The sequence below is a fragment of the Hippoglossus stenolepis genome, chromosome 15 (genome assembly GCF_022539355.2).
Source record: "Hippoglossus stenolepis isolate QCI-W04-F060 chromosome 15, HSTE1.2, whole genome shotgun sequence".
Taxonomy (NCBI): Eukaryota; Metazoa; Chordata; class Actinopteri; order Pleuronectiformes; family Pleuronectidae; genus Hippoglossus; species Hippoglossus stenolepis.
In genome coordinates this window covers 10,056,382-10,076,186 of record NC_061497.1, presented here as the reverse complement: position 1 = coordinate 10,076,186, position 19,805 = coordinate 10,056,382, and the positions used below count along the sequence as shown (strand labels likewise).

General features: G+C 42.1%; 2 protein-coding genes across 3 annotated transcripts; one reads left to right on the top strand and one right to left on the bottom strand.

The window, feature by feature from the left end:
* Positions 1–232: 232 nt before the first annotated feature.
* Positions 233–5,582, bottom strand: gltpd2b (glycolipid transfer protein domain containing 2b). Of its 2 annotated transcripts, none has more exons than XM_035178410.2 (4): positions 4,967–5,582; positions 3,210–3,268; positions 2,852–3,030; positions 233–2,538 (listed from the first exon to the last, which is right to left on the bottom strand). In XM_035178410.2, exons 1-4 carry the CDS (start codon positions 5,034–5,036, stop codon positions 1,920–1,922), a joined length of 927 nt encoding a protein of 308 aa, XP_035034301.2. In that variant the 5' UTR covers positions 5,037–5,582; the 3' UTR covers positions 233–1,919. The 2 variants fall into 2 exon arrangements, with proteins under 2 accessions (XP_035034301.2, XP_035034302.2); XM_035178411.2 differs by having other exon boundaries at positions 3,219–3,268.
* A 3,707-nt stretch (positions 5,583–9,289) lies between these two features.
* chrne (cholinergic receptor, nicotinic, epsilon) lies at positions 9,290–18,211 on the top strand. Its single transcript, XM_035178206.2, has 12 exons — positions 9,290–9,467; positions 13,214–13,347; positions 13,985–14,029; positions 14,170–14,279; positions 14,371–14,526; positions 14,637–14,737; positions 14,818–15,018; positions 15,394–15,508; positions 15,635–15,749; positions 15,835–16,042; positions 17,028–17,161; positions 17,301–18,211. Exons 1-12 carry the CDS (start codon positions 9,401–9,403, stop codon positions 17,466–17,468), a joined length of 1,554 nt encoding a protein of 517 aa, XP_035034097.1. The 5' UTR covers positions 9,290–9,400; the 3' UTR covers positions 17,469–18,211.
* The last annotated feature ends 1,594 nt before the right edge of the window (positions 18,212–19,805 follow it).

Below are 19,805 nucleotides of genomic sequence, written 5' to 3'. Positions count from 1 at the left end.
GGAAAGCCTTTTAAAAATAATATTGTGTGCCATTGCACCATTTAGAGAATACATGTGCAGGTAGAGTGTGTGTCACATAGATGATGTCCACCCTGTTGTAAGGAAAGTCAAGACTAGCAGAGCCCTGGTACCTCTGCTGGACAGTGTTACACAACAGCTTAGTGGCATTTAAATGTCAAAGTTATCATATTACCGGACTATGTCATAAAACAGGCACCTGCATTCTGTCTTATTCATTTTATAGATATTTAATTATTCTGAACACCATACAAAAACTTCTGCGTACTCTAAATTGGATTTGATTCTTCATGTAACACCTCTTGATCTGGCTGGATTGGTCCCAGATACGTCTATAAGGCGTTTAAACCTGGCTCACTTTGAGGTAGCAAACTAACTCTCCAAGATTTAACCCCAATTAAAACAGCAGTCATTTTCAATAACATTTGAAATGTACAAAAATAGAATTACCAATCACATACGGGTGGGGGTCGGCACAAAAACATAAACCGTACAGTCCATGACAAAATCAGCTCCTCAGTGACATGTGTTACAGCAGAGGTGATTGTGTTCATGTTGCCGTGTACAGCAGCTTATTCAATAATTCACATTCGGTGTGTAGCAGGCCTAAAAACATTATCCGCTGCCTTCAAACTCCCTCTGAGGTGAGGAGAGGTCAAGAGATGTTTGATGAGGAATGTCATGGCTCAACGTGAACTCGCTTTGTTTGCTGATTTACTTGATTGTTGAGACCGCACTTTGGTTCGCAGAAGGCACACGGATGTGGGCCATTCCAGGCAATGACCCGGCACTTCTGGCCTCCTTGTAGCCCGGACAAAAGGAATGTGAGCCTAAAGTGGCCAACTTGATAAGAAGCAAACATGGCCTGAGTATCACAAAACAAATATGTGCCTTTCTTGGCAAACATGAGATGCTTTAGACAAAGTATAATCTGGATGTAAATCTAAAGTGGTTTGATTGCTGCCCCTCCCAACCCTGTGTGTGTGTGTGTGTGTGTGTGTGTGTATTCTGATTGTTGTGCCATGCTTGGGATGGGTGTGTGTGATTGGTATGGCAGGTCTGGGCGTGTTTCTCCCTGCAGGTTCCTGGCACACCTGCAGCTCACCTCCACTGAACACCCGGTGCAGTATAAAAACCCTGGTCTACAATCTACTCATCATCAGATAATACAGTCTGACTAAGCGGTAGTAGCTATCAGTATTGGTTTCGTTCTGGTCACTGCCTACGTTTCTTATCTGTCTGCTGACGCTCCATGTGTACCAACATGCCAGCCGGTTAGTTTCCCTGGCTGGACATCGCCTGCCTGTCTGTTAGGTCATCGGCACATTCAGTCTGCCTGAAGACCGGCTTCTTGTTCTTTGCCTGTCACCTGCTGATCACACAGTGAGAGCCCACAAGGCTTCACCCACAAGGCTTCACCCACAAGGCTTCACCCACAAGGCTTCACCCACAGCAACGCCACCTTTTCCTGCCACACCACGCAGCACGCCACACCAAGTACGACGACCACATCAAAAACCTTTTTTAACTGAATCCGTCACTGTGAAATTATCTGCAAACCTTCATTTTACTTTGAAAAGTTGTCTGATTCTTCGCTTGGGTCCAGTTCCTGCTCCACTTCATAACAAGTGGCCCATGTGGTAAATGGTGAATATGGCCCAAACAAAACAAATTGCGGTATTGCTGTGGCTTAATTGTGGCCCAAATCTAGCAAACACAACAATGTTGCTATGTGAGATGGGAAGAATAAATGGCACTTGTAAACTTTAGCTGAAAATAAATCAAGCCCAATCATGTTACCTCGTTTTAAGACCTAATTAGTTGCCAGACGAGAAACCATGAGTGCAAAACATGGTAAAACAGCTGTAGAGGCTCTATGTCCAGTCTGATAGTCCCATCTTCTATGGCAAGTTTAGCATGTCATTGTCCTCCAGGGCTTTCTGAGTCCTGTCATAAACCTCTCCGATGGCCTGAACCACTCTTCTCAGCATCGCGCTCAGCTCCTCCTGGTCCTGCACACAGACCAGCCTGTAGAAGAAACCCCGTTCTGGCATGGCAATGAAGGCCAGCTCGGCTGCCTTCCGCACAAACCAGGTGTGGTGTTTGGCGAGCGTGCTCTTATAGGCCTCGCGACACAGCTCCGAGGGGGTCCTGAGGCGGCCGGCCACTGGCGTCTCAGATATCTTCTCCAGGAAGAGCTTCAGCCACAGCAGGGCCCGATGCAGACGCAGAAGAGTCCGGCATCCAGAGTCCGTCTGGTGATTGAAGTCCACCACGCCTCGGTTCAGCTCCACCCAGATCATGGAGCGCACAGAGTGGTAAGCATCTACGTGCTCTGAGGCCTCGACACTGTTCTTCGTCCCGGCCTCTGTGTCTACTGAATTTATTGAGTTTAAATCCAGGCCCAGCTCTGCCTCAGGATTCCCCTCCGACAAAAGGGCCAATTGACGAATAATGGAGGTCTTGCTTTCTATCTCTTTAGATATCAGTCCCACCATCGGGCCCAGAGCTTCCATAAACCTGCAAGAGTAGCACACAACAGAATCATTCAGCTTCATCTGGATTAGATGGGATAAAATAATCCATTTTTGGTCCCACAACGGGGAAATTTGCAGTTTTACAGCAGGAAGGTCAGTCAGAAATTGACATCAGTAACGTAATAATAGGTCAAATGCAATACCTTTAAACGTGAGGAATTATAAAAGATGATGGAATAAAAACAAAAATGTACAGTGTGAGAATATTCAATGAGCCATAAATAATTAGCTTTTTCCTGGGACTGTAAATAAATCCATCCCTCACGCTGTTTTCCTCCTTTATCAGGTGATCTTACTTCACGAGCTCATCCCAGCTGGACAGATAGGGCGGCAGCAGCACGTCCGAGGTGTAGGCCGTCGCATCCGACAGGTGGGTGAGCAGCATTGACACCTGGAAGGTCTGACCGGGGCACCCGTCCAGGACAGACAGGCCCTCAGCCCCATCGGCCCCACTGCTGTTGGACAGCTGGTGAAGCTGATGGTTGGGGGAATGGGGAGGTGTGTGAGCGCGGGGGGGGGGGGCAATTAATAAGACAAAGAAAGACAGAAAGTGAGTTACTATTATTCAAACTGTCAGTCTGCTGCTTTACAGATTCAGTCTGATGGAGGAAACGTAAAAAGCGTTGAAGTGATTTATTTGCTTGTGGACTTTACCTTATTCACCTGATTATAACCTTTTAAACAGGAATCCCAGTGGTAATCCAAACCTCCCTCTGCAGTCAGACATTAAAAAAAGGAAACAAGAGAAAACCAAAAGATTAGTTTGTGGTCGCAGACACTTTCCAACTCAAACAGAGGGTGCAACATGAGAGTGCTGCCACTTAAGAGCAACCTGTTTGAGCTGTGTGAGAAATGTTAATCATATTTACTATTCAATATTTAATGTTAAATAAAAAAGGGTGGTGCAATATATGCATAACCTATATTTATTATCATTATCTATTTATTTTTCGAAACAAGTAACTGTGGAACTGTTAGGGATTCTGTTGCCAATCTACACATCCAGCGGGTTACAGCAACCTTTTGAATCATTTGGAGGCCTGTTTCTCGACACCTGCTATATAATTTGTAACTACCCTATTCACTTTCTTGAAACTCAAGGAGTGGGACTGTGACTGGGAAGTCACAGTCACAGGCTCTAAAAAGTTTAGGGAAGCTGTATAAACAGCTTAATTCTCTTTTAGATTCGTCATTATAAGCCACCCACTTTTACATATTATCACACTGCTGTTTGAAACATTGATAGAATCTTACTGCTTTAAATTGCATGAGAGTATCCTCTTCTTCACAATCACTCATTAACGTAATAGATCTTTATCCTGTTGACATGGGAAAACTGGTTGTGACAGGCTGGATTATATGTTCTGCCCAACAAGAGAAACTCGTTTGGTACTGCAGCAAACAACATTCTGTAGATGTTCAGTTGCCATTGTTTTTTAGCTGATTCCAGCCTGTGGCAAAGCAAAACCTGTTGTCTTCATTAACACTGAGTTCCTCTACACACGTCACATGCACACACAAGTTGTTCTGGCATAGGCCCCATCGAGTCCTCTAACTACATCCCTCCAAAAGCCCACAGGATTCAAACACACTGTACACTACAAAACAAAAGATGCTGATACAATTTATCATTTTCGACGTAGATGACTTTAGCATCCAGTCCATAAGTCGCTGTTCCTCTAAACTCTCCTGATCTCCTCAGCTTCCTGTGAAGTGGCTGAAACTCCTTCAGCTCAAATTAAAAACAGCCCGTCCAATTTGCCAGAGATGTATTTCTGACCTGACAGTGACCTACTGTGGATGTTGCCAGAAGTGTCAACCGAGATGTGAAGTCTTTGCACTAGTACTATGAGCCGTACCTAAATTTAAGTTTCCTAATGGAGCAACTATGAGTTACTCTCCAGAACTGGTTGTTCTTGTTTCTGCTAAATTTGCATTTTGCAGTCTGACTCAGCTCTCTCAAATCTCACTGTGCTTTGAATTTAATCCAGAGAGATTACATGGTCCCAGTATGAACATCCGCTTATTTCCCTACAATAAGGCAGAAGGAATGTGGTGAAGCTATGGATTATTGATTTTTATACCTTTACACTGTCTTTGACTATAGAAGTAGATAATTTGTAAAATAAAATGATCTGATATGACTTGAATGACTTTATATAAAAAATAAGACTTATATATATAAAGAAAAAAATATATATATATATATACATATATATATATGAGCATTAAGAGTCAGTCAAGAGTGGTGTTACCACCATGCATAACTCTGTAGCCACCACACCCTGTGATACTTCCCTGATTTGGAGCCTTATGCATTCCAAACAAGGGAGGGATTGTATAGTTTAAAAGTGAAACCACACACAAACATGCACATGGACACACAAACAGACCCAAACAGAAATACTCACGCAGCCACAGGGAGCCGAGGAACAGCAGCAGGACTAAGATAGCTGCAGCAGCCTTTCTCTTCACACCCATACTGAAGTCCAGTTTCTGGGTCTGCCAGTCCCTCTCCTTGTCTTTTACCTTTTAATTCCTCTGTGTCTCACATGAGTCCTCGTCCCCTTGCACTGGCTGTCACCACGATTACTCTCTACCGGCCCCTTGCCTCTGACCCCCCACCCTCCCAAGTCCTTTCAAATCTTTCATACTCCTCCCCAAAACCTCAGACACAATCCTCTGTCCACCATTGTGCCTAAAAGAGCCCTGAATCAATGTTTAACTCTTTTACAGCTGCTACTCTCCCTAGTCACGCTCTACCACAACTTTGCTTTTCTTTTGACTCTCTGTGATTCATGTCTTCCTGCTACCCTACCTTTGTTTCGCACTGATTATTTTGGAGCTGCCTGCCGCTTGATGTGGTGTTGCTCAATCTGAGGGTCCAGAGATCATCCAAGTGCAGCCCCTGGCTGTTAAAGCAGAGCCAACGTAGCTTGTCCGCCAGTAACCCCTTTCCTCCAGATTCATCTTCTCTATATGTGTCTATATTCCTGGTCAGTTGGAGTAAACATCTGCTCCCTCCCATCTCCACCCACCACAACCCTTCCTCCTCCCTCCTCTCTCTCTCTCTCTCTCTCTCTCTCCCTCTCTCCCTCTCTCTCATTCACACACCATTAAGTGCACAACCACCACAGTTTACAACTGTGCTGACACACATTCCTGACAACACATGGGTTTACATGACGGTACGACATGAAACGAAGGCGTGCCCCATGTGTCTCCGTGTAAACAGAACGTATTTTTTCACCTCTCTTTTCACATTTCTCTTAAAGTCATGACAAACTTGAGTAATGTAGTGATGTATGTGCACATGCTTAGTTGTGATACCAAATCCATGTTCGTCAATGATTAACAAAGTCTAACCGCGCTTATCCGAGCTGAGGCAGCAAAAGATACAAGGATGTCCATTTGTCCTAGTCTCATGCTAGATATGAAGACATCTGTAGCTCTGCACATCATATTGGGGGGAAACAGAACAAAGAAACGTACACGTGTTTTTTTCTTTTCAAACTTCATATTCAGATTCATATCTTTCAGTTTTACGTTCAGTTCTAAAGTCCAAGATGTGTCAGTAAGACAGGAGGACTGATATGGAGCATGAAGGGTGTTCCCATGATTATCACTAACAGAGGTGATAATCATGGGAACCCTGTGATTGGTCTCTATCAGTGGGTCTGCTGCTGCTGCTGCTGCATGTGGGGGGAGGTGAACAGACATTGAACTCCACACTCAAGCCGAACCACATGTGTGCTCACGAAGAGGGACTCAACAATGGCAGTTTTCAACGGAGGAGCGGGAAAAAAAAAAGTGAAAGAAGGGGCATTCATTCCTTGGCTGGGAGGGGCCGGTCATGGGGCTTTTATTCCGTGCAGCCAATGGATGATTCCCGTGTTAAATAGGCAGCAACTGATGAGGAGAGGCTTGAATCCCTGTGAGAACATGTGACCCTTTCAGAAACCCTGAGCTGCTTGACTCCACACAGCTGCCGCTCTCTAATGACACATTCTGATGAAATTAACATATGTTTTATCTATTTTGAATTAAAGTTTTGTGTTCGTCTGTGGGAAACAGTAAGCTGCTGATTCATAAAGTGATGCACCAAATGGACTGAGCCACGTGGTATGAATTCACACTGTGGGGATGTATTTATGTGCGGAGGTTCAGTGGAGCAGGAAGTGGATATTTTGTCACTGTCAGAAACAACAACACTGGATTTTCCACCCACTCCGTGTACTAAAGTGAAACATATCAGGAGAGACCAAACATAAAACCACAGGACCAGGATTACACTTATAATCCTGTTTGGTCGTTTGTTAAATTGTTCCCTAAACCCTCAATAGAATTCAACATTTGTTCACAGTGTAGGGTTCAAATTCACATTAACAAACATCTGTAAGGGAAATGTAACATTTTGACCACAATATGATCATGTTAATTTCCCCTTTGATTGATCATGATTGAATCTCATACAATGTAACCTTGATCATGCTGTATCCTGTACAACTGAATGAATCTTGGCCTGATTGCTTTAACTAAGGCATTGTTGCCTTGATGTCATCAGAAGATCCTGACCTTTGACTTTGTAACAAACCCAACCAGAGTGGGAGGGATGAGCCAAATGTATAAAGACAAAGAACTGTTTCCCATCGGTGTGCATATTACAAACTAACCTTTGTCGTATGCACCATGCTCTGAGCATTAAAGTGTGACAATACTGTAAGAGAATTGTGTCTCGTTCCTCGTTGTTAAGGTGGGATTGCAGAAATTGCCATGACACATCCCATGAGCGAGATGAATGACAATAGTGCAGACATTCAGAAGTAAAGTAATGTAAAAGTAAAGTGATTTAAAACAACAATGAAGTTGTTGATCCTTCTGGGTCATAGCCCTGATTAGTTTTACAAATGTGGTCTGAAGTTTCAAAATTCCCTTTGCAAGTGTCAAAAATGTCATGTTAATCCATAAACAGGTTTAAATGTAAGTGAATGTCCAAAACATTTATAGACTGACATAGGTTTTACCCATGTTACTGTGTATGCACAACAGCCACTTATAACTTTCACCGAGTAGGTTATGTTTTCAGTTCGTTTGTTTTTGGTTTGTTGAAAGATTATACACAAACTATACCACAAGACTTGGTGGATGGATGTGAAATCCTTTAACATTGTGAGATAAGGCATTGTGTAACATTTTGCTTGATTTCTCAGAGAATGACAAAAATCAGTGCAGTGTGTGTGCAATTTGGTCCAGATCCAAATAAAAATCTGGATTTTGTGAATTTAAATGTGGTTTCATGAGGAGACTGTTGGGCATTGGTGAAGGTAAATGTGCCGCTTCACTGATATGACCACATTTATAATACTAGCTATAAAAACAGTTAAACATTCCTGTCTGACAGTTGTTATAAAGAATTTGAGAATATAATCGGGTGGAGCTGAGAAACGTTTCTCAGGCTCAGTTGTGCCGAAGAGGCTTAAAGAAGCAAATATTGGATTTCACTCAGACTGCTTGTAGTGGGGGAACATAAACAGCCTAAACCCAAACCTGCTTTAAAACTAAATGAAAAATCCATACTGTTTATTATACTGTAGCGTAAACATGGATTTGAAGCTGCAAGGGTCCAGCTCTTCTTCTGTATCTCAGCTCTAACTTAGTGTGAGACACTCGATCTGCCTTCTGGAGGCTCTGATTACCTCCAAGAAGCTCATCTCTGCTTCCGTTGCTGTATATTTAGAAGTACATCGCATACTGTACAACTCACACAGCACATTCCACTGTCTGTTGCCCTTGACACTGAAGAGTTACTCTATGTATGTTACCCACAGCAATAATTATAATAGCAAATTTACACTCTGGATTTGACAAATAGCACTTTGTAGGGTTGCAGCATGGTCTGTTATTGGAATTTCAAAAAACGAAACGGATTGGTGACTTATCGTGATGCAGATCTCAGTGTGGGCCTCCTTGGGGCTGTTCACGCTGTAGTCTGCAGACAGTCACACTACTGGAGTCCTGATGGTGAGGTGCTAAAGCTCTGCAGGGTGTATTATTACCCAGGACACATAGCAGCAGGAGTCTGCACAGCTGTTCACCTTGCTGCGCCCATAGGTGCATGTATCTCTGTTTTCTTGCTGTCGGGTCTCCATGACTTCAGAGGACATTGAATTTCAGTGACCTTCACTCTAACCTTGTAAAATGTCTTCTCCTTGACATTTTAATGATTTAAATTAGGTTAAGGTAACCACAACATGAGGTATAAGTGAAACACACATACACACACACACACACACACACACACACACACACACACACACACACACACACACACACACACACACACAGAACGTATAAATTCTAATCTCTAATAAAAGAGTTTGAAAATGTGCTGCTGGAGATTTTCCTTATTAACTAATATAGAAGAAATACACTATATAGTCTCTATAGAGAAATAAGACTCACAGGAATATTACAGGGATATCGGAGATATATTCCATATGGGAGATGAACAGCACAAGGTTTCACTGTTTAATTTTATAACAAAAACATCTTAATGAAATATTACTGCCATCACCACAGATAGCTGGTGTCTAATGATCATGATGATGATTATTGTTGATGACCATGAGTGTGACTTGAAGTCCTGGTTATGGCTTCTCAGCTGCTGTGTAATCTGAGCCCATGGCAGCGACAGCCGGGGTGGGCGACAGTCAGGGGCTTTTGGGTGGGGGGGGTTTGGGCCCTACCTCTCTGTCTCTGCTCTCACTGTCTCCCTCTTTTCTGCCTCTCAAACTTTATATTTATAAATAGTGCCGTGCTGGGCAGCGAAGGGGTCTTGGAATACGATGGCACTGCGCAGTTTTGGGATATTTTTTGGAGTAGTAACTATTCTTGGGCGATTAATGGTTGAGGGTAAGTGGCACAGTTGCAAACCTTTGGCACGTCCTCATTGACTGGCCGGCTGCCGTCGTCTCTATCAAAATAATCTTCTGCCTGTCATGTGCAGGCTGAAGATCAGTGTGCAGCTCTGAAACTCATGCTGACACGCTGGAGCCGATTTTCCTAACTCTACTCTTCCGACTAAAATGTGCTCACACCTGTATACACGTGCTGCTGTATTAATAACATCTTGAAACTTGTGTATTTTAATAAAGTTTGGAGGCAGAACAAATGATTTCCTTCATTTGATGCATATCTGCAAGCTAACATACAGTATATAGCAATATATAGTATATGTACATAATGCCGTTAAGTGTATATAAACATAATTATTGTCTGAGATGGTCCATGAACATTATTTATATACTTACATTACATTTAAAAACATGGCATACAAAACAAACTGTACACAGAGCACGTCATGCTTTTTGTCCATCCACTAATATGCCTAACCAATTATTTTGATGTTGACATGGATCATCTGTCACATAACCTGTTGCACGATTATATGATGCAGTCAGTGCAATTTTTCAGCTGGGATCAAATAAGTCGGTTAGCCTCAAATAACGGGAGAGATCATCTGTGCTTTGTCATGCAAGCAGCATTACTGCAGTGCGTAACACTAAATCCCCCAAACTAATACAAGTCTATAAATAAAGTGCATGGCCCAGTGCACAGCTGTGCCCAAAAAGCCCAAAAAAGAGTGGATTTTTTTTGTGAACATTGTTGTTGCGGATGCAGGAAAAATAGAACTGAAAGGCTGTGAAACTCTGACTATGATAGAAGTTTTATATAAATAATATTTATATGGTTAGGGAGCTTAAGTGATTCTGCCAATGCATTTTGCCACTTGGGATGGAAAGGAAACTTGTTTTGCTCAAATGCTTCCTGAGTCCATCTTGTTGGTAGAGGTCAGTGGAGTAAGGTGCAACCAGGGATAAGAGTCATCCTGGAATGTAGACTCCTGGTATTATTTCTCTGACATGCTTAAAATGCCAGGTCACTCAAACATCACTTGGAGTTTGGGAACAGTGCTGTTGTGATTGGTGTCCATTTCAAAACACCGCTCATCCTCACTGAGAGAAGCACAGCTCATTTAGGCTGAGAGAAGTTCTTTACATTCTTACGTGAAACCATAGTGTCGTATGAATTTTTGTGTCAGACACAAACGTGACATGAAGTTGAGGCTGTTGTCGGTCATTTGATCTCTACACACGTAGCATGTAGCAGAAGCTGCACGTGTTATATCACACCTCCACCTCAGTGGAGGTGTGATATTTGGAATTAACTCTCCTCCTCCCTCACTCTTCATCAAGTTGTTATGATCAGAATCAGGAATGCAGACAACAAGATGCTGAGGTGCAGCGATTCATTCCCCCTAGACAGCACCAGACACTTTCTTCTTCCTCTTGCTGGGTCACATCACAATCCCTTTTGTTTTTCATGTTTAAAAATGCTCCCAGCAGTAGAAGTGTGCACTGGGTAATAATAGGTCACAGTCATCTGGGGTGAGTTTGTTTTGCTTTTACCCCAGTTAAACTGAGATGTTGTAATGTTTGTCCGTTTTGCTCTGACATATAACACTGCCTGCTCTCTTGGGTCAAGCGTCCCTTGAGCCAAATCACAAAAAACACCATTTAGAGCTGGTTTTATCTGGGGACAAAGATTTCATCAGCCATTTGAGGTCTTCATTGATCTCCTCCGAGCTGCTTTGATATCCTATCATGCAGGTTTACATGTCAGCTGCAGAAACTGACCGGGTCAAAGCAGAGACACAAAACAAACTTTCGTTGCCACATATTAATATAACTGCTCTAAGAGAATTGGCTGACTACTGCATTTAGAAGCACACCAGTTACTGTGTGACTCACATGGCACACTGAAAAAGCACAGCTTACTGTTGACCATACTTACAGTAATTAGTTTGTTTGAATATCAGCATTCCTTTATTTTGATAGCACTTATCTAAACAAGGTTACAAAGTGCTTTATACATGGGATTAAAACAACACAGAACAAGACAAGACTAAACTAAACCCCAATGGTACTCAATAGAGCAAATACCTCTGCCAAGGTCCAACAGTCCTGTTGTGAAACCACATTTAAATTCACTAGATCAAACATTTTGTTTAGGCCTGCACCAGATTGCACACACTCATGGAAATCAGTCCCTTAAACATGTCTTTTTTTATCGAAAGATAAAGAGAAATCAAGAAGAATTATGAAAAACACCCTATTGCAAAATGTTATAGATAGTGGGGGAAAAAAAACCTGCATCTGCCCCCTGATCAGGATGTGCAACAAAAATGCAATGTTCTTTATTGGGTCATGCCCCCCCCCCACTCTGCCAAATGTCATGAAAATTGGTTTACACAAAAAGGGTGACCAGTTTTTGCATAATCCTGGTAACAAACTAACAAACAAACACAAACAAAGAACCAAATAAACACAAACAAACCTTGGCGGAGGTAATGAGAACAGTAACATAAAAGAAAGAACCTGCAAATATTATCCATTACCAATGACAGACAAACAGGGATAATAAAGCCATTTTAAAAATTATAATTTCACAAAAGCTTCCTATGAGGGAGAACTGTTTTTTGTTTTTCCTCCATGATAAATTGGGAGAAAGGGCTATGGAGCTGTGTACAAACTCAGAGGCCTAACGCAGATGCATTACACGTCTTACTTTACATTCTCACATTTTCACTTTCACTGATTGTTCTTCACTCATCCATGTGTCAAGTGTAATATTCAACAATATTCAATCATTGACAATTGCCTTGGGAGGTGAGACATCTGACCACTGTCATTACACTGCCCACCACACAAACTGTCCCATGGGAGAATCGTGACTACAGCTCGAATCCAAGTGATATATTTGTGTCTGATTGTACCAGGGCATGGATCGATCATGGCGGGGAACCTGATCTTTGCGGCTTTGTACTATGTGTTATTGATACCATTTCTGCCTAATAATGATATTGATGATTATTGTGGATGCCCCGAGTGTGACTTGAAGTCCTGGTTTAGAGTTTCCCAGCTGCTGTGTAATCGGAGCTATGGGTAGTGACAGCTGGGAGGAAAGAGGCAAGGGGTTGGAAATAAACTCTGCCTTTTCTTACTCTGAATGTCTCTTGAATGTTATTCTGAAATACACTGGAGCCGAGGAGAGTAATAAAATGCTACTACTGCCATGAAGTGCATGGCCAAAAAAATAGAGTCGTCAAACCGGCCACATAATGTTAGCAATGCAGCAATATCCAGCTGAAGTCTGCTAATATTCTTTAACATTAGCCACCACATGCTAATGGTCACACCATAGATATAAACATAAAGATCCTCCCACTATCCAGAAACGAAGCCGCAATACCACGGATGTGAACGCCGCCATCTTGCGCATTTGGATGCGTCAATGTGAAATGACAGAAAACATCTTTGAGAAAAAAAATATTTGATGTATACTTTATTTCCCTGAACTTGCGTCACCCATTCCAACAGCCCATCCCGAAAGGCTGGAATTACTGTCACTCTCTATGTTACATGTAGGTGTTCGCATCCTATTGGATAGTTAAGCCTAAAGCATGCATACCTAAATCATGTTGTGTCCTTACGTCTGTCAACTGATATAATAGTTGGTGCATCTCTGTCCATGAGCGTAGACACTACGATGTACTGCTAGTTAAACTGACCCAATTTCTCATCTTTTTCTCCATGCAGTGCAGTGTAATGAGGAGTCAAAGCTGATCAGCGACTTGTTCAAAGACTACAAGAAAAACATACGACCTGTGGTTCATCCTGAGGACAAGCTGACGATTCAGATTAAGATGACCCTCACTAACCTTATCTCACTGGTGAGAGCTCGCCCTTCCTACTTGTTCTCACAAAGCCTGGCTGCATATTAAAAGATATATCTCTGTGACATGGACTGGCACCCAGTAGAGCACTTTGCCAATCGCACACATTGAAGCTGCTTTCAGACATTCACTGATCGCCAGAGGTCCTCCGGACTTCCTCTGGAGGGGCTGTATGTGTGATCACAAATGTCCGTGGAGAGCCTCTGGACTTTCTGCTGACTCTCTCCAGGCTAGCCCCCTAGAATAAAGTCCACAGAATGTCCGAAGGGGGGAGATCACAGCAGGAGTTCCACCGCAGAAAGACGCAAAAATTAAAAAAATTAAAAGAATACTAATCTCGAGGTGAAAAAGTGGAGCCATTCACATAGAAGACACTGACGAAGATGTCAAAAGAGATTCTGGTGATTCGAACGGATGCCAGGGTCGAAACAAAAACATGTGATCTCCTCACCTGAATAATTTCTGTGATGTTGTGAACGCATCTGAGCAGAGAATCTCTCTGCTGCGTTCTTCATGTGTGAAAAGCAACCTCCGCAGAAAGTCCGGACTCAATTCTCTGGACATCCACCGGAGGTTGTGTGTGAAAATGGCTTGACACCCACAACTCTAATTCTCACATTTACTTGCACCACAGAATGAAAAGGAAGAGACTCTTACGACCAACGTGTGGATTGAGATTGTGAGTTTTCTCTTTCTTCATACCTCATAATTTTGTTTTGGTTGCAGAAATCATGGAACAACTTTTCAAATTGTCTACATTACTCACTCGTTCAGTCCTCTGTTGTGTCTCGTGACCTTTCTCTTTAATGTCACCTACAGCAATGGGTTGATTATCGCTTCGTGTGGAACACCTCTGACTATTATGGCATTGATATTATTCGTGTCCCGTGCCACACAGTGTGGCTTCCTGACATTGTCCTTGAGAACAAGTAAGATGGAAACACGGCGTCATTATACTATTTGTTTGTTGTTTGGGGCTAAAATCTGGCGTCAACTCTTTCTGTGCGTCCTTCTCTGCAGCATCGATGGCAAGTTTGACGTGGCTTACTATGCCAATGTGTTGATCAGCAGCACTGGGTGGATGTACTGGCTACCTCCCGCTATCTATCGGAGCACTTGTGCCATTGAGATCACCTACTTCCCGTTTGACTATCAAAACTGCACGCTAGCATTCCGGTGAAGTACAATTATATCATAAGTAAATACTGTACATATATGATATCTGTGTAACGATGTATGAGTTTGTCTCTTTTCAATCCTCTCCTCCCTCACTGCCACATCCCTAGATCCCAGACTTACAGTGCCAAAGAAGTGGAACTTATTTTGGCTGTAGATGAAAATGAACATACTATTGAGTGGGTGGACATCGACCCAGAGGCGTTCACAGGTACAGCGCATCCGCAATTCAATACTCCAACATTCAAAACACACAGTTCCTCTGTGGCTTAATGCGCTTTCACTGTTCAGAGAATGGCGAGTGGGCCATCGTCCATCGTCCGGGCAGGAAGATGATCAACAAGCGGTACACCCCGGATGACCTGGAGTATCAGGAGATCCTGTATAACCTGATCATCCAAAGGAAGCCGCTGTTCTACATCATCAACATCATCCTGCCCTGCTCCCTCATCTCCTCACTGGTCGTACTGGCCTACTTCCTCCCTGCACAGGGTCAGTTATTACATGTCATTATGGCTATTAATGACATAATATGGGGCAGTAGCACAAAGATATTCTATGCTATAAAATGTTAAGTCTCATAATGTTTTGCACCTGGACACAGAACAGAATGATAAAATAAAAAGACCAGAATTTGGAAGCAGTCATTTGACTTATTTTGACTTATTTTGATAATGATAATGATAATGATAATGATAATAAGAATTTATTTATATGGCACTTTACTTTTGTTAACAATGTCACAAAGTGTTTTATAATATAATGTTATATAATTACTGTCTGAATATGAAACATAATATTCTTTATAGTACTGCAGGTATAATCTTTCTATTTGGTCTCCTAAGTCTCTGTTGTCCCCTTCCACAGCTGGAGGACAGAAGTTGACTGTGGCCATCTCCGTCTTGCTGGCTCAAACTGTCTTCCTCTTCCTTATTGCTCAGAAAGTCCCTGAGACGTCTCTCTCCGTCCCTCTAATTGGCAAGTGAGTCAGCGTGTGCTCTCTGCTGACCTCTGCCGATCTCTGCTGGTCTTCTTTCTTTCTTTTTAACCCATACAGTTTGAGTGTCTTGTCTAACCCGGATCTTGTCTGATTTCCTCCCCGCTGCAGGTACCTGATCTTTGTCATGTGTGTTACTACTCTCATTGCTACCAATCAAATCGTGGTGCTGAACTTCTCCCTGCGCAGCCCCAGCACTCACACCATGTCCCACAGCATCAAACATGTGAGTTCCTATTTAGGTGGGGTTTTTTTTAACTGTATGTGATTATGTGTCCTAACAACCCGTGTCCTTTTTCTGTCTTCCTCAGGTGTTCTTGGAGATGGTGCCTCGTTTCCTGGGCATGTCCCCACTGGTGGATGACAGCGAGGTGACGACAGAGGTCAACGGAGTGAGGGAGCGGCGGCGCAGCTCCTTCGGCCTCATGCAGAGAGCAGAGGAATATGTGATGAAACAACCTCGCAGTGAAATGATGTTTGACAAACAGAGAGAGAGGCACGGTCTAACACGGTCTATCGGTACGACGTCTGTTTCTAAAACTCTGAGCCAACACAACAATGTTTGTTGCGTATTTCAGCTCAAATACTTGTCTGAATGTTCCAGAGAGAGAATAAGTGGTTTCCCTACCACTACAGAATGTGTTTGTGCTGGATATTATTATAACTTTGATTGAAAGTAATGCACGAACTAGAATACCACTGAGGCCCAATTGTCTTCTTATATTCAATAAAAATGCCCCTAATTGAACACACTTATAAATATAACTCCATGAATTATTTAATTTACCTAACCCTAACCTTCTCTCACAATAAGGGGTCGGATCTAGGGGCGTAGCCTTGGGGCACTGACCCCAGCTGAAATCTGATTGGCCCCTGTAGTGCCCCTGGGCTGTCAGTCATCTCAAAAATTAAACTGGTTACGACTTACTAACAATACTAAATGTGCTCGAATAAGCAACAAATTTCAAAATGTATTCAATGATGTGTGGCTTTGCTCAAAGCTATAGAGCTAACAATAAATAAGGATTAACTTAAATGTGCACCTTATGAATAACGGAATTGTGTATGGATTTCGGACATACAACCGGCCCCTCTGTTTACATTGTGGAGCCTGTATGGCCCCTGATTTAGAAAAAATCCTGGATCCACCCCTGATCCAGATCCGCACCATAATGTAATGAGTTCTCCCTTGAGCCATAACAAATTCATCCACTAAGTTTTGTGGCAATCCACTCAGTAGTTTTTGCATCATTTTGAATAACATGCATGAGTGAAAATATAGCCTCCTTGGCTATGGTAAATATGAATAATTATTAGAGCACTATCATCATCATGATACAGCTTCTGTTTTATATGTGTATCCCTGACTCATTTTATTATTACAGGCGTAACCTGTGTTTTTAACACCTTTTTCTGCCTCATCACCATGGAAGATACCAGAGTCTACCTCAGGAGAAGCTGTAGAATACTGATCTCTAACTGTCAGCGTCTCCTTCCCCCTCAGTGGATAATATGGACGTCAGCAGCACAGCCAACCTGTACAAGAGTTTGGCCCAAGCTGCACCTGAGATCAAGCAGTGTGTGGATGCCTGCAACTTCATCGCTGAGAGTACCAGACAACAGAACAACATCGGATCTGTGAGTGTGACTTTAGACTTCAACTGCCTATCAAACAGATTTTGGCTAAGGATGCTCAATCTTACATATTTTCCATTTCATCATTCTTTCAGGTAAGTCTTCATTCTTTAATCTCGATTCACTTTCTTTCCAACTGCAGGAAATTGAAAGTTGGGTCCTGATCGGGAAGATGATTGACAAGGTGTGTTTCTGGGCTGCCGTTCTCCTCTTCATGATTGGCACGGTGGGGATCTTCCTGACAGGACACTTCAACCAGGTGCCAGAATTTCCATTTCCTGGCCAGAGCAACAAATACATCCCGACATAAGAGAGTTCAAAAACCCCAAAAACATTTTCACTCAGAGCTGTCTTGCTTCCATGACTCGTCGGGCTCAGATTCAGAGTTGAGTTAAGTCTGTGCAGCGGGGCTTTAATAACAGATGTTTAACAGCAGATGTGTCCATGTTCACAGCTCAGACCTATATTTGTGAACACTTTTAATGCAGCTGAGGGTTTTTTATTCAAATCTGAGCTTTGTTTTTAGGTCTTCATTTTGGTGTCTGTTCATTTGGATTTACTGTATCGTTGGCTGAGGTCGAGCTTCATCATCATCATAGAATAGAATTATCATTTGTCTGTCCTGTGATAGAAAAGACTATAGTTCTTAGTTTAGACTTGGGGTACCATTCTGGGAGTTCTTTCTACTGAAGCTTCCCACATCAAACTACTGCAGCATTGCGATATTGTGTATTTAATGCAGCCACATGGACTGTGAGGAGATATATTCAAAAATAGCAATCAAGAAGTTTCCCTGCTCGTCTTTGATGGGCTTCATCCATGTACCACACAAAAAAACATATCTACTTAAGTCTGGATAAGTTGCCGTGCATGTACTATGTCTTATATAAAGAACCTGTGCATGTAACTTGAGCCAGCCTGCTCTGAATCAAAGCCTTATTCTTCTTACTATGACTTATTTATTAGAAAGTCTTGTTAGAGGTAGATGGCTCGGAGGGATATCGTCTTGATGTCATTGTGCCATGTTTTTAAATAAATATTTTATTTTGTGCATCCTGACTTATTGAATCGATTTATTGCAAAGGATGTGACCCAAAAGGTTTGATCGTGAATTAAAGTAGCTGTACATGTAGTCTGTAATATATCAGACTGGGTTGTATGCATCACAGAGGAGAGATCAGATATGTAACCACAGGACCATTATGGGTAAATATGTATGATTGCTATCCTTCACAGCTGTCAGTAACTTACATATGGATGCAGAACAAACACATTTATTACTCCAATATCCAGAAAATGGCAAGTGGGCAGTCGTGCATCTTCAAGCCAGGAGGATGATCAACCAACGTTATTACCCATGACTTGAACTATCATAAATACCTTGTTCTATCTGACAATCTAAAGGAAGCTGCTGTTCTACATCATCCACATCATCCTGCCCTGCTCCCTCATCTCCTCACTGTGTTTAGGCTTAAAGCACTTAAACATTATGACTTCAGGTTTATCATGTTTCTCTTCATTTGCAGTTGTGTTCAAAGTTACATAAGTGGGTGCTGCAAGAGCTGCTATACACCATTTAGATTTGTAATAAGGTTATAATCAAATCCATCAAATAGATGCTTAATAAATGCATTTCATTCTCAGTCTAATAAAATAAAAGGTCAATCTTGTCACTTGTGATCCTAAGTTTACTCTTAAAATCATCATGCTCACTCTTAGTCCTGCAAAACAATATTGTATTTCGAAATCCCTCTCAGACTTTTTCTTTGAGTGTGGTTGAACGCCACCATGTGGTGTGAATCTGCACTACACCTAAGCAAAAACGGGCTTATTTCCTCATAACAGCGCCACCCTCAGGCCAACATTCACACTGTATTTCACAACTGATCAGTCATAAGTGAACAAAACTCTAAATTATTTGAAACTCTCACCATGTTCTAAAAAACATATTGTGAGTATTTACCTCTATCTGATTATTTCTTATTTTACCAGTAAACCTCAGTCAACACTTTACTCTCTGAATGAAATCAGTTCATTTGAATAAACCGATAACATATGTCTAATTAGCTTGTAGGACCACAATCTCATTAAAAGCCGACAGTAAAAAGTCACCTGTCACTTCTTGGTGTAGAATATGTAGGAATAAGGGCCCTGGTAATTACAAAATAAAATAAATACATTAGGCCTCACTCCTAATAAACATGTTGCAGTCTTATTATCTGGGAATCTCTAAGTCGTTGCAGTCGTTGCAAAAGTGAACTGATGCTGGATATGATCTGTAGCCAGGCTGTGGGCAGACCAACAATAAGTGGCCCATTTTGTGAAAAGCCCCTTTCAACACATCCTCTGTAGCTCACTTTTTGAAGTGTATATAAGGGAGTGGTTGGAAATATTTTAGTAGTGCTGCCCTCAGGAAGGTGCTACAGGTCACTTACAGACAAGAGCTTGAGCCTCCAGACTCAAGAAAAGTTTCTTTCCTAAGGCCATTCAAACTCTAAATCAACACACAAAATAAATTAAAACTGCCTTATCACCCCCTATCTAAGTAACTATGTTGAACTCTGCAATAACTTCTGTGTACTGTGCAATAATCATATATTCATAAATATACTACTACTTTTTTATGTCTGCGTGTATGGTATGCAAT

Excerpts from the sequence above, each read along its gene's own strand:
- chrne (XM_035178206.2), top strand. The coding sequence starts at position 9,401 with ATGGCACTGCGCAGTTTTGGGATATTTTTTGGAGTAGTAACTATTCTT. Across the intron at positions 13,348-13,984 it reads TCACTAACCTTATCTCACTG|AATGAAAAGGAAGAGACTCT; the intron begins GTGAGAGCTCGC and ends CTTGCACCACAG. Across the intron at positions 14,738-14,817 it reads CGACCCAGAGGCGTTCACAG|AGAATGGCGAGTGGGCCATC; the intron begins GTACAGCGCATC and ends TTCACTGTTCAG.
- gltpd2b (XM_035178410.2), bottom strand. The coding sequence starts at position 5,036 with ATGGGTGTGAAGAGAAAGGCTGCTGCAGCTATCTTAGTCCTGCTGCTG. Across the intron at positions 3,269-4,966 it reads CCTCGGCTCCCTGTGGCTGC|AGGGAGGTTTGGATTACCAC; the intron begins GTGAGTATTTCT and ends GTCTGACTGCAG. Across the intron at positions 3,031-3,209 it reads GTTATAATCAGGTGAATAAG|CTTCACCAGCTGTCCAACAG; the intron begins GTAAAGTCCACA and ends CCCAACCATCAG.